Source organism: Piliocolobus tephrosceles, chromosome 7, assembly GCF_002776525.5.
Source record: "Piliocolobus tephrosceles isolate RC106 chromosome 7, ASM277652v3, whole genome shotgun sequence".
Taxonomy (NCBI): Eukaryota; Metazoa; Chordata; class Mammalia; order Primates; family Cercopithecidae; genus Piliocolobus; species Piliocolobus tephrosceles.
In genome coordinates this window covers 123,257,925-123,272,407 of record NC_045440.1, presented here as the reverse complement: position 1 = coordinate 123,272,407, position 14,483 = coordinate 123,257,925, and the positions used below count along the sequence as shown (strand labels likewise).

Genomic DNA, 14,483 nt, shown 5'->3' with positions numbered 1-14,483 from the left:
CTTGGCCAGGCTGGTTTTGAGCTCCTGACCTCGTGATCCACCTGCCTTGGCCTCCAAATGTCCTGGGATTACAGGTGTGAGCCACCATCCCCAGTCGGGATTTTCTTTTCTATCATTGTCAGGCTGGAAATTTTCCACACTCTTATGCTGTACTTTCATTATAAAATGGAATGCCTTTAACAGTACCCAAGTCACCTCTTGAATGCTTTGCTGTTTAGACATTTCTTCTACCAGATACCCTAAATCATCTTTCACAAGTTCAAAGTTCCACAGATCTCTAGGGCAGGGCAAAATGCTGCCAGTCTCTATGCTAAAAATAACAAGAGTCACCTTTGCTTTAGTTCCCAACAAGTTCCTCATGTCCATCTGAGACCACCTCAGCCTGGACTTTATTGTCCATATCACTATCAGCATTTTGGTCAAAGCCATTCAACAAGTCTGTAGGAAGTTCCAAACTTTCCCGTATTTTCGTGTCTTCTTCTGAGCCCTCCAAACTGTTCCAGTCTCTGCCTGTTACCCAGTTCCAAAGTTGCTTCCACATTTTCAGGTAACTTTAGGAGCACCCCACTCTGCTGGTAGCAGTTTACTGTATTGGTTCGTTTTCATGCTGCTGGTAAAGACGTACCTGAGACTGGGCAGTTTACAAAGGAAATAGGTTTAATGGAGATATTACAGTTCCACGTGGCTGGGGAAGCCTCACAATCATGGCAGAAGGCAAGGAGGAGGAAGTCATCTCTTACATGGATGGCGGCAGGCAAAAAGAGCTTGTGAAGGAAAATTCTCGTTCATCAGATTTCATGAGATTTATTCACTTTACGAGAACAGCACGGAAAGACTGGCCCTCATGATTCATGAGAATTCAAGATGAGATTTGGGTGGGGACACAGCTAGACCATATCAGGTAACTTCGGTGGAATGATGACTGCATAAGTCATATTGTACTGAATGGAAGAGAGAGTTGGAACAGTGAACACATTCTACTTTTTCAAGAATTTCTCTTTTGAAGGTATGAGAGAAAGATGGCAAAACATTCATTTGAGGGTAGCATAGATCTAAAGACTTTTAAAACCTTGAGTTTTGAACATATTTATAGGCACAGGAAAAACATTCTACAGAAAGGAAAGATTGTAATTACAGGAGAGAGACAACCTGATATTTATACTGTGGGGAGTGGGTGCTGAAAGACCATTGGATATATCATTCTTAAACAGAAGGGAAAGATGGATACATGAAACAGAGGGGCAGGATAATTGGTAGTTGGCAGAGGAGTGGTTGAATTTAAGGATTTAGGGTGAAGGGAGTGCCAAGAAGATTGTGGTGAGAAACTGGAAGAAGTCAAGGACAGGAGGATTTCAGGCAGTTGAACAGGAGGACTGGTAGAGAAGTAATGAGAAGGGTGAGGAGAGGCATTGTGGACATTTGAGTTCACAATGTCAGCATCAGAGCAGTTCTAAGCAGTGATGAAGTGCTTTTCAGAGTAATCTCGATTCTTCCTGGATGGAAGTGAAAATTGTAGGAATTGAGGTCAGGGAACTTTGAGGCATTTTTATTGGTTGGATCAGACACATCTATATTCAAGTCACTTAGAGTGATGGCAGACGTGTTACAAAAGAAGAGTATGTGACCGGGTGCAGTATTTATACCTGTAATCCCAGTGCTCTGGGAGGCCGATCCTTGAGGCCAGAAGTTCCAGACCAGCTTGGGCAACATGATAAGACCCATCTCTGAGAAAAAAATTTTTAATTAACCAGAAGTAGTAGTGCATGCCTGTAGTCCCCAGCTATTCTGGAGGCTGAGGTGGGAGGATCACTTGAGCCTGGGAAGTTGAGGCTGCAGTGTGCCATGATTGCTACACTGCACTCCAGCCTGGGTGACAGAACAGGACGTTGTCTCTGAAAAGAAAAAAAAAAAAAAAAACAAGAGTATGAGCCTTCAGCAAATGTTGGGGAATTTCATAGACATTAATGAAGAAGCATAGAGGATAGTGTACCTGTATAGCATGAACACAAAGGATAAACAGAAAAGAATAACAGAAGCATTTATTAAGCATATACTAGATGCCAGCTATAATTTTAAGTGTTTTCCATGTAGTATTTCAGTTGTCTTTGTTTTTGTTTTGTTTTGTTTTTTGAGATGTGATCTTGCTCTGTCACCCATGTCGCAACCACGACTCGCTGTAGCCTCAACCTCCCAGGCTCAAGCAATCCTTCCACCTCAGCCTCCCCAGTAGCTGGAACTACAGCCACCACGCCTGGCTAATTTTTTAATAGTTTGTAGAGATAGGGTCTTGCTATATTGACCGGGCTGGTTCTGAACTCCTGGACTCAAGCAGTCCTCCTGCCTCAGCCTCCCAAAGTGCTGGGATTACAGGCATGAGCCCATGCCTGGCTGTTCGGTTGTCATAATAACACTAATAGGCCAGTAATGTCATTATTTTTTATGAAGAAACTGAGGCACAGTGAGCTGGAGTCACTAGCCCAAGATCATACAGTTACTAAGTGGTAGAGCTAGGATTTCTATACAGGGAGTCTACCTCCAAAACACCTGCTTTTAACGGTGACACCACATTATCCTTAACCTTATAGTGTACGTTAAATAAAATCCTATAAATGGTCCGGAAGTAGTGGTGGAAACTAGGAGAATGCCTGTTTTCCACTACCCTCATTTAAAATGAATGGGAGAGTAAGTAGCTTCTTGTCTAGGAGGATTCAGGAGCCATTTTATTTAAGGCAAGAGGGTAGAGAGGGAGTTTTAGAAAAGGTTGAAAGGCAGAAGTGAAATGTTTAAAATGGAATGTGGGCTCCAGGAGGATCGTTATCTGTGAAGTGGGGAAGAGAGCAAGAAGCAAGGAGTGAGACGCTAGATGACTTGAGGGGCTTGCAGTTATGCCAGTGGCTAAGGGCAGCAGAGATTGAAGACTTGTAGAGGTTAATGGGTCTGAATGTTTCAGGCAGGTGTAGGTTAGAGCCCTAGGCGGTGGCAGAGGCCTGATGGTGCAAGGAGACTGGGCTTTTCCTATCTTCCTGAATTACATTTCATCATTCTATTATTGTTACCAGAGTTTAGAAAGCCAGATGCTGTTCTTATGTCTCACCCAAGTAGAAATTGACAGTACTTTCTTTAATCTTTTGTTTTGTAGTTGTCTTGGTTCTAATTCTTGGCTTTCAGCTGATCCAAGCTCTTTTAAATTTAGAATGGTCATTGGATGACAGATTCTAATTAAAAGGAATTCTGGTCATCCTTCCTACAGCTGCTCATAGTTTACGCCTTTAAACACAGCATCTTTATCAACAGTATTTTGGACTTTACTCTTTTGTTCTCTGTGTTTCTAACTCACAGATACGTGCAGATTGTTCTGATTTAAGAGTGTATGGCTATCCTCTTACTTGGGAATTGAGAACAAAGGGGCTACAGAATCTCTAGGCTTTCTTGAGCAGTTGGGGCTAAATGTTACCTAAAAACAACTTTGCATATTATTTAAAAACCGTTGTACCCAGAGGCATTATGGCATAGTGGGATTTGTTTGGAATTATTTAGTTGTGTTTGAATCTCTATTCCCTACTTATTACTGACCTAATTTTTTTGCCTTTGTTATCTTATCTGTAAAAAGTTAACTTTTTAAAATACTTTACAGTAATATTTGTAGCTTCTTTGTAAAAAGTATAAAGTAGTCTCTTGGAGTTGGTATTAGGATTAGAGGGAACGTAAGAAAGTATCTAGTGTAATGTCTGGTACATGGTAGCGGCCATTATAATCTAGTCCTCTATGGTTGCTATCTGAATTTTGTCTTAAATATTTCTGTTATAGCCTCTGAAATTTTTCTGTTCACTTTGGAGCCCCTGAAATACTGCAATTTCATGCCCTCTCTTGTTTTATGTTTGAGTATATCAGTTTTCAACCCAGGATATTAAAATCAATGAACATATATTCTGTGTTTCATCTGTTCATCTTTTGCATTGATTCAATACAAGAGGGTGGTGAACAGTCTGTATTTAACTGTTTTTCATGTGTTGGATAAGAGACATTGCTACCATACAGCTAACATGGTAGAACTACATACGACCTCTGACAGCTAACATGGTCGAACTACATACGGCCTCTGGACGACTTGATAGGAAGTGATCGAACACTGTGACGTATCTGCCGCTCCTGGATATAGCAGCAGATTTTTCCTACTTGCCTTGGTATCTTTTGTAGCTGTTGCCATTTTACGTGTCCTAATTTACTCATGAGCAGAAACTCTTACTTGTTACTTTCAGTGGTATAATTTTTTACCCCTTTTTTTTCTGACATGTTCTTTCACTCATCAACCTTCTGGTTTTGATTCTGTTTCTGCTCTGTCATTTTTTTCTTCTTCCCTTTTTAGGTCCTAGTCTGTTTAAAAATTCTGGTTTTTGAGAGTAACGAGCCCTTTTACTTTTTTCTGACTGCCTAATTTTCACTGATAGTGAATATGAACCACCAGGATGATAAAGTATACATAATTCACACCCATTCAGTCACTAGGACAATCGTGTTTGAAAGTAAGATACTTGGAGAGCATACATATGTATGTAGCTATTTGGGATTTTGTGTCTGGAGTGGAATATGTGTGTAAGTAGTAAAAATTAAAGAAATATATTCTGAAACATACCAGTCTTTGTAATGAGGTTGTTATTCTCTATCTTTGCAGGGATTTGTGGAACTGACTATATTTCCCACAGTTGCAAACTTGAATAGAATCAAGTTGAACAGTAAACAGTGTAGAATATACCGAGTAAGGATCAATGATTTAGAGGCTGCTTTTATTTATAATGACCCAACCTTGGAAGTTTGTCACAGTGAATCAAAACAGTAAGTTATGCACTTTAAAAGTCATTATTTTTAACAGTTTTGAAAAAATGTTTTTAATGATTGGGTTAGTTTTTCTCAAAGTACTTTTTTTTAAGATTGTTATTAGGCTTTGAATCCCAGTCTTTTTGATCTGTTTTACCTCTCTGTACATTTGGTTCAAGTGATTTTGCTAGCTGTGCCCAACGTAGTTACTAAGTTTCCCTTCTGCATGTTAAAACTTTAAGGAAGTATTATCTGGGAACTGTAATTAGATTTTTCTTAGTCTTTTTTTTTTTTTTTTTTTACTTTTAATGTTTTTCTTAACTGTTTACTTCATAAATATTGAAAGTAATTTTCAGTGGGTTAGATGGTCACTGTAATTTGTAGACCAGAGGCTACTTCAAAATATTCTGTGAAATATTCTATTGAAAAGTTTTAGAAAGTAGCTAATGAAATTGACTGCATTAAACTATCTTATATTAGGTCTAAAGTAGCCTATTTCTTTACCTTAAATAAATACTATATCTATTGAGGCTACTTCTGATTTTTATCATTAAACATACATTGCTGTTATCAGTTTTATGTTCTACTTTTTGTATTTCATACTTTGTTTCCATTTTCTGTGTGTGTGCGCGCTGCATTTTTTGTCATCTTTATAGTTAAATAATACTCCATTTGCTCAGTGTACTATAGTTTGTATAATTATTCTCCAGTTGTTTGGCATTTTGCAGTCGTAAGTGGTGAGTGAATGTTTTGGCACATACAAATTTTTTCCCTTTGATTGTTTTACTTGTCATTTCTAATGGCTCTTTTCAGTATTTTACCTGATTGTGCCCTAGTATTTAAATTTATGCTAATTTAAATACTATCAATACATGTGAGGGCACTTACTTTTTCAAAGCTTTGATAACATTGGGTTATATCATTTCTGTGGTTCTTTGTGTTTAGGGGTAGGATGCCAAAACTTTATCATAAACTTTTTAGTCGAGATGATGTTTTAACTAGTCTAGATGTATAATGCCTTAAGGCAGCAGTTCTTAAATTGTGATTCCCAGACAAGCATCAACTGGGAACTTGTTCGACCGACCAGTTCTCAAGCAATACCCCAGACCTGAATCAGAAATTGTGGATAGGCTCCTACAGTTTGTGTTTTAACAAGCTTGACAGGTGATTCTGATACAGACCGAAGCTTGAGAACCACTGCCATAAGGAATTGCAAAGGTTTACAAGGGTGGCTTGTTTTTAAATGTATTTATGGTCCCAATAATCATTGGTTTAAAATGTTTCACATTTAGAGAGGAGATACACAAATGGGATTGGAAAAATTCAGGGAATCCCTGATTTACTCCTGTAACTTTCCATTTCACAAAGGTGAGTTGTTGAAATTACATTGCTTTTAAAGCCACATTTGTAGAACTGACATAAAAAGACTTATTGCAAAATTATCTGCATCCCTTTCCTCCCAGAAAACAAAAACAAAAACTTCTGCCTTTGAGGAGGTTAGTATACACCACTAATAAATGGAAAGATCACTTGATGAAGAGCAGATAGAGGACCTATTACCTTGCCAGAAGGCCAAAATATCCACCCTATCCAGCCTAGAACTCTCCATTTGATAATAGGGCAAGGTGCCTGTTTGTCAGTCACAAAACACAGTGTCTGTACATCTTTTTTACTAATAATTTGTTGTTGCTGCCCAGGTCTCAAGATAATCTATTAAGTGTAATGACAGGACTCTTGGTCTGTTAAGGAAGCAAGCTTTACTTTGCTGTTTATTTTGATGATATACCCTAAATATTTTCCCTAAAATTTTTCTTTAGTGATATTCCCTAAATTTTTTCTCTAGTGATAATGGAAGATGCCTCATTACTTTTAGTGTTCTAAGTCAGTGGTTTCGTGGAAGACAGTTTTTCCACGGACCAGGGGGCAAGAGGGGGTTTTGGATGAAACTTCCACCTCAGATCATCAGGCATTAGATTCTCATAAGTAGCGTGCCACCTAGATCTCTTGCATGTGCAGTTAACAATAGAGTTCGGGCTCCTATGAGAATCTGGTGCTGCTGGTGATCTGACAGGAGGCAGAGCTCAGAAGGTAATGTTTGCTCACCCGCTACTCACCTCCTGCTGTGTGGCCTGGTTCCTAACACGCCACAGACCTGTATATATTTATAATTTAAAGAATGAAGAGGAAGTTCTAAAGGAGAATCTTTTCAAAGGTTAGGCTAGGAAATTGGGAAAGATGGAATGTATTTAAAATTTTTCATTCAACTAGAACCATAGCTCTGTTGGCCATGGCCACTTAGTAAATGCTTGACTAATAATTGACTAGTATGCGTGACTATCCCTGCTTTTTTGCTTAGGTTTAGAATCTTGATTACTCTTTAAAAGAGGTGATTTTCGTATTTTTGCTTCTGTTTATCCTCTGAATTATTCGAAAAGAAATTGATTTTAGAGTTTTATTAGACATAAGTTTTAGAAAGTAGCTAATGAAATTAGCATGAAGGGTAAGCAAGTATAGGATGGTGGTGGATACTCACTATTAAGTTACTGCACAATTCCTAGAGGAAAACTGCAGGTTTGTGTCATATTTCTGATTGCCATAGCAAAGAGGGTTTTTAAGATTCATAAGACATGACAAAAACACACCAATTATTCAGAAGAAATATTATGTTTATTGACAGTAAGATGTGAAAAAGACCTGTGAAAGATGTTACTTTTAAAGAGAACTTTGGGAAAGGCAGATAGCTAAGGCCTTTAGCGTGCTCCTAGATGCTTCTGTTACTTATTTCTGAAATAACTTTCCTTCTTTAATGAACCAATAAAACTAAAACAAATTAAATAGAGCAGTTTTGAAATTAAAAGTGAAACTTCAAATTCAGTAGTAAATTTGATTTTACCGTTGATTTTATGTACAAGTATGTCTTAACACTGAGAGAAGTAATGTACTATACTATTTAATCACATTTTCTTATTATTTTAAAGTTAAGGTGCCATACCCTCCCTATTTTTGATTGAAAGAGTGTGCTTACAATGGTTGAGATTCAGCTCCTTTGAACTGTAGGGGAATATAAGGAAAAGAAACATTTGGATAAGAGGCTGAAAGGCATTTCTATCTATTTTATCCAACTGTTAGCTGACATGTTACGTTACGTATACTAACAATTTAAAAACATATTGGTTATGTAATACGTATAAGCAGCTGTCTTTTTGCTTTACAGTTTCTCAATAAAATAATTCAGCACTTGAAGTTTTCCTACATATATTTTGTGTGTGAATCTTATGGATTGTAGATAGATTGTAGATTGTCTCCACAGGAGCTACAGCTCTTCAGTGTTTTTGTTTTTGCTGTACTTCTCTTTTCTTAGAAAAAGTTACATGTAGACTTTGTCAGGGAGACTGTTTCTGTGGATGGGTAACCCACAGTGACTGATAGCTCTTTTTCCTCTTTGTTTTGTTCCTAGATAGGCTTTGCCAGTTTTTCTTTTTCTTTCTTTTTTTTTTTTTTTTTTAAGACCAAGTCTCACTCTATCATCCAAGCTGGAGTGCAATGGTGTCATCTCTGCTCACTGCAGCCTTCGCCTCCCAGATTCAAGTGATTCTCCTGCCTCACCCTCCTGAGTAGCTGGGATTATAGGCACGTGCTACCACACCTGGCTAATTTTTGTATTTTTAGTAGAGACAGGGTTTCACCATGTTGGTCAGGTTGATCTTGAACTTGTGACCTTGTGATCTGCTTGCTTCGGCTTCCCAAAGTTCTGGGATTACAGGCGTGAGCCACCGCATCTGGCCAGGCTTTTCCACTTTGAGAAGCCCCCAACCTTTTTTTTTTTGTTTGTTTTTTGTTTTTAAGACAGAGTCTTGCTCTGTCGCCCAGGCTGGAGTGCAGTGGCATGATCTTGGCTCACTGCAACTTCCGCCTCCCGGATTCAAGTGATTCTCCTGCCTCAGCTTCCCTAGTAGCTGGTACTACAGGTGTGCGCCAGCACACCCAGCTAATTTTTTGTTTGTTTTTTTTTTTATATTTTTGGTAGAGACAGGGTTTCAGCCCATCGGCCAGGCTGGTCTCGAACTCCTGACCTCATGATCTGCCCGCCTCAGCCTCCCAAAGTGCTGGGATTATAGGCATGAGCCACCACGTCCAGCCGAGAAGCCCCTTTTTATTTTACTTGAAATGTCCCAACTTTTCACAGTGTCAAAAATGAGTTTAATTTCCACCAAGGAGTGGCAGCAGAAATGAAATTACCTATTTTAGTATATAAATGAAGTAATTATCCAGTTATAATGATTTTTTTTAAAATTGCTGGGTTTGTTTTTTTTAATATTTTGTAGATTCTATATTTTAATGCAGACTTCTACATGGAACTTTAAAATTATTTCATTAATGTCATGTAATAGAAATTGGTAATTCCCTTATTGATTATGGTTAAGTAATATCAGTATTTTAAGTCAGCTACAATGTTGCACTGCCAGTTGGTTTATTAGTATTAGAATTAAGTTATCTTAGAGTTGGAGGGACATTAGAGTTCATTTAATCTAAAATTCAACGTGAAGCCTTACTATATTTCATCTTCTGCTTGAATACTTCCAGTTCGGCAGGGCTCATAATATATTTTTCTTAATTTTTTAATTTTTATATTTTTAAAGACAGAGCCTTGCTCTGTCACCCAGGCAGGAATGCAGTGGTGCGATCATGGCTTACTACAGTGTGCCTTGAACTCCTGCACTCAAGCCATCCTCTGCCTTAGCTTCTCAAGTAGCTGGGACAATATGTGCCTGCCACCACGTTCGGTTAGTTAATTTTTTTTTATTTTTATTTTTTTACTGGATGCATGGTCTCACTATGTTGCCTAAACTGGTTTTGAACTCTTGGCCTCAAGTGGTCCTTCTGCCTTGGTCTCCCAAAGTGCCGCAGTTACAGGTGTGAGCCGCCATGCCTGGTCCTCATTATATTTTAAAGCACCCCTTTCATTATTTCTAAATGCTAGAAAGTTCTTTATTACATTGAGCTACAGTTTGTTTTGTCTTAATAGTCACAAACTTAATCCTAATTAGATAAATACCTTTCCCCTAAGTTTTCTTTTCTTCAGGCTACAGAATTATTGAGATTATTCTCAACCATTCCTCATGTTAGAAACTCTTTCTCAATTTATTTCCATTTTCTTTGTCCTTCTCTGGATAATTTCAGATTTGATACTGTGTTTTCTTAAATGTGGTAATCCCTGAACTCTAGATATGGTTCTTCCTATTTGGACTAATCAGTATATACATTGCAGTAGATCCATTTTGTCCTTTATCTAGATAAAGTATTTCTAGTAGCTTGAAACTCATTCGCCTTTTAAAAGTTGTTTTAGAATTAAAAATCACAAACCAAATATCCACTGTCCTCAAGAGAATCACCTAACACCCACAAGGATTCTTGCAGACTCACAGTAAAAGGGTGGAAAAACATGTACCATACAAATAGAAACCAAAATCAAGCAGGAGTAGCTATTCTTTTATATCAGATAAAACACATTAAAGCAAATGAATAGACTTTTGTTAAAAGAAGATATACAAATAGCCAACACATATAAAGAAATTCTCAACGTCACTAATGATCAGGGAAATGCAAATTAAAACCACAATGACATACACCTTATCCCAGCCAGAATGGCCATTATGAAAAAGTAAAAACAAACAAAAAAAACCATAGATATTGGCATGGATATGGTGAAAAGGGAATGCTTATACACTGCTGGTGAGAGTGTAAATGAGTACAACCTGTGTGGAAAACAGTATGGAGAGTTCAAGTAGATCTGCCATTTGATCTAGCGTTCTCACTACTGTCTCACTACTGGCTGTTTATTCAAAGGAAAATAAGTCCCTATGTCAAAAAAGACATCTACGTGTCTATGTTTATTGCAGCACGATTCACAAGTGCAAAGATATGGAACCAGCCTAAGTCCACATTAACTGATGAGTGGATAAAGGAAATGTGGTGTGTATACACATGTGTATACATACACACATACCACATATATATACACACATATATACATACACACACACACACACACACACACACACACACACCCCCCATGGGATACTACTCAGCCATAAAAAAGAAATGAAATGTCTTTTGTAGCAACGGCTGGAACCGGAGGCCACTATTCTGAGTGAAGTAACTCGGAAATGGAAAACCAAATACCGTATGTTCTCATTTTTTATTTGTATGTTGAAATCTAAACCATCAGAATATTCGAGACTAAGTTATGGGTATGTGAAGACATACAGAGTGATATGTCTGGATATTGGAGACTCAAAAGCAGGGAGGAGGGAGAGATTTTTAAAATGACATATTGGGTACAATGTACACTGCTTGGGCAACAGGTACACTAAAATCTCAGACTTTCATTTTGTAGAATTCATCTATGTAACCAAAAACCACTTGTACACAAACAGCTATTGAAATTAAAAAAAAAAAAAAAAAATGAGGCAGCAATCACATTCTGCTCCCTGCCTTGAGCTATCTATTCATGCCTTGAAACTTCTTGTTATCGCCCAGGTAGTTAGTTAACCTAACAGTGTCACATAGGATACTATAATCCATACCCTATAGCTTAAAAATGTGTAGCCAATCACTAATCAATGTTATTTCTTTAAACCCCTGAGAATCCCTGACAGACTGTTTTCTGTCAACCCACTTCCTGTCCCTCTTTTTTGTCTTTAAAAACTTGGATGCAACAAAGTTTAAATGGAGGTCATATCCAAGGTTACTTGGGTGAGTCTTCTGAGCAGCTGTTGTCACTTTGGCTCACTTAAACTCTCTAAATTAAAAAAAAAAAAGTTGCGTTAGTAGTTGGATCAAATTTGAACTTGTAAGCAGTGAAACCCTTAGGCTTTTTCATAGGAAAATCTGGTAAGGTAGATTTTTCAGTCAGCAGCCTTATGTCACAGTTCCAGGTTAAATTTTGTTTTGCTTATTTTTACAGTCATCCTTATTCATTGTGGTTTTGGCTTATTACTTGAATTTTTCAGTTTGTAAAAATGTATCAAGCTGTTTGCTAGGTGTGTGTAGCTTTCTGGTTTACTTCCATAAAAGTTTACTTCTATAAAAATTTTTTTAAATAGAGGGAAAGTTTACAAATAATCAAAACTGAAGTTTTATAAAATCTGCACCTATAGTTTTAAGAGGCAAATGTTCTTTATTTGACAAAGGATTATCAGATTATATTAATTTAATATGGATATTTAAAATTCTTAGAGAAAATTATATCTATTCCCTTAATTTACTAATTTTTCAATATCTATAGTGTTTCTTCTCTTTAAGTTGCGTTCCTGTAAGAAGGATTGAGAGATGGGGATGGTAGAGGTTATAGGGCAAGGACATATTAAATACTTTGTAGTCATTATTATTCTGAAGATTGAAAACACATTATAATTTTATACTGTAATTTTTGACTTCTGTGAAGTTATGAAAGAAAGCATTTGATTTGTATGTTGAAATCTAAACCATCAGATTATTTGAGACTGACTTCCCAGTTGATTCCATTTATAAGAACTCATTTTATTTGGACCACTTCACCTTTTCTCAGGAAATGAGGAGATTAAATGAAAATAATTTCCCATAAAAAAACTAGTAACTCTAATATGTAATGTTTAAATCTGGCTTTCTTTTTGTACAATAGTTATTTTATTTTTGCATTTCCCTGATAACTTGGGGGGGAATACAAGTTTTGCAATCATCAAATTTTATGTTTTTGAAATTTTATTGAAAATAAATTATACTCTGTAGATAAAATAGTCATTAAAATTAGATGGTGCGTTGAGTAAGTGCTGACAAGGATTTGGAGCAACTGGCACGTTCAGATCTTGCTGATAGCAATGCAGAATGGTACAACTCTTCTGAGAGTTTTGTAGATTTTTAGAAAGTTAAATGTGTTTACCATATGACTCAGTAGTCCCACTGTTAGGTATTTGTACTATAGAGATGAAGCTTATATTCACACAAAAACCTGTACACAAGTGTTCATAACAGTTTTATTTCATACTTCCAAAGCTGAAAATAACCTAAATGCTCTTCAGCTGGTCAATGGAAAACAAACTGCTGCAGTCTCTACAATATAATACCACTCAATGGCAAAAGGATCAAATTATTAATATATGTAACAACTTGGATGAATTTCAAAAACCTAGTGACACAAGCCAGTCTCAAAATGTAGCATGCTATGTGATTCCATTTATTTGACACAAAGGATAGCGTAAGGGACTTTTTGGGGATGACAGAACTGTTCTATATCCTGATTTTGGTGGTTAACTGAATCTGTGCATATGTTGAATTTTATACAACTGTAGACTCCCAAAAAAGGTTTTTTTTTTGTATGATAATTTTAAAAAAACACAGGCATACCTCCTTTTATTGTGCTTTGCTCTATTGTGCCTCGCAGATACTGTTTTTTTTCACAAATTGAAGGTTTGTGATAACCTTGCATCAAGAAGGTTTATCAGTGCTGTTTTTCCAACAACACGTGCTCATTTCATGTCTCTATGTCACATTTTTGTAATTCTTGCAATAGTTCAAACTTTTTCATTATTATATCTGTTAAGGTAATCTGTGATCAGAGATCTTTGATATTACAATTGTAATTGTTTTGGGGATGCCACAGATGGCATCCATATCAGATGGCAAACTTAAATGATAAACCTTGTGTGTGTTATGACTACTCTGTGGACCAGCTGTTCCCTGTCTCTGTCCTCCTCCTCGGGCCTCCCTATTTGCTGAGACACACAATATTGACATTAGGTCAATTAATAACCCTACAATGGCCTCTGAGCATGCAAGTGAAAGGAAGAGTCTCATATCTCTCACCTTGAACCAAAAGCTATAGAAATGGTTAAGCTTAGGGAGGAAGGCCAAAAGCTAGGCCTCTTGGCCCCAGTTAGCTAAGTTGTGACTGCAAAGGAAAAGTTCTTAAAGGAAATTAAAAGTACTGTTCCAATGAATACACAAATGATAAGAAAATGGAACAGCCTTATTGCTGATGTGGAGAAGGTTTTAGAGATCTGGATAGAAGATCAAACCAGCCACACCATCCCTTAAGGCCAAGCCTAATCCAGAGCAAGGCCCTAACTCTCTTCAGTTCTGTGAATGCTGAGAGGTGAAGAAGTTGCAGAAGAACATTTTGAAGCTAGGAGGGGCTGGTTCTTGAGGTTTAAAGAAATAAACTTTGTCCATAACATGAAAGTGCAAGGTGAAGCAACAAGTGCTGATATAGAAGCTGCAGCAAGTTACCCAGAAGATTTAGCTAAGGTTTTTGATGAAGGTTGCTACACTAAGCAACAGGTTTTCAATGTAGATGAAACAACCTTCTACTAGAAGAAGATGCTATCTAGAACTTTCCCAGCTGAAAAGAAGTCAGTGCCTGGCTTCAAAGGACAGGTTGACTCTTTTATTAGGGGCTAATGCAGCTGGGGACTTTAAGTTAAAGCAATGCTTATTTACCATTCCAAAAAATCCTGCAGCCCTTAACAATTATGCTAAATCTATTCTGCCTGTTCTCTGTAAATGAAGCAACAAAGCCTGGATGACAACAGGTGTTTACAGTATAGCTTACTGAATTGAATATTTTAAGCCCACTGTTGAGATTTCTGGTCAGAACAAGAGTCCTTTTAATATGGTACTGCTTATTGACA

General features: G+C 37.2%; 1 protein-coding gene across 5 annotated transcripts in view; it reads left to right on the top strand.

The window, feature by feature from the left end:
• Nucleotides 1-14,483, top strand: part of TAF2 (TATA-box binding protein associated factor 2) — a 108,424-nt gene that overhangs the window by 8,208 nt on the left and 85,733 nt on the right. For 2 of the 5 annotated variants that reach the window (XM_023224730.1, XM_023224753.2), the window contains exon 3: nucleotides 4,673-4,833. The exons of 2 other annotated variants lie outside the window; for them this stretch is intronic. In XM_023224730.1, the coding sequence (XP_023080498.1) occupies nucleotides 4,673-4,833 (161 nt within the window). Of the gene's footprint in view, nucleotides 1-4,672; nucleotides 4,834-6,164; nucleotides 6,184-14,483 lie in introns of those variants that run through there. One more of the 5 variants, XM_023224750.1, reaches the window with a different exon arrangement.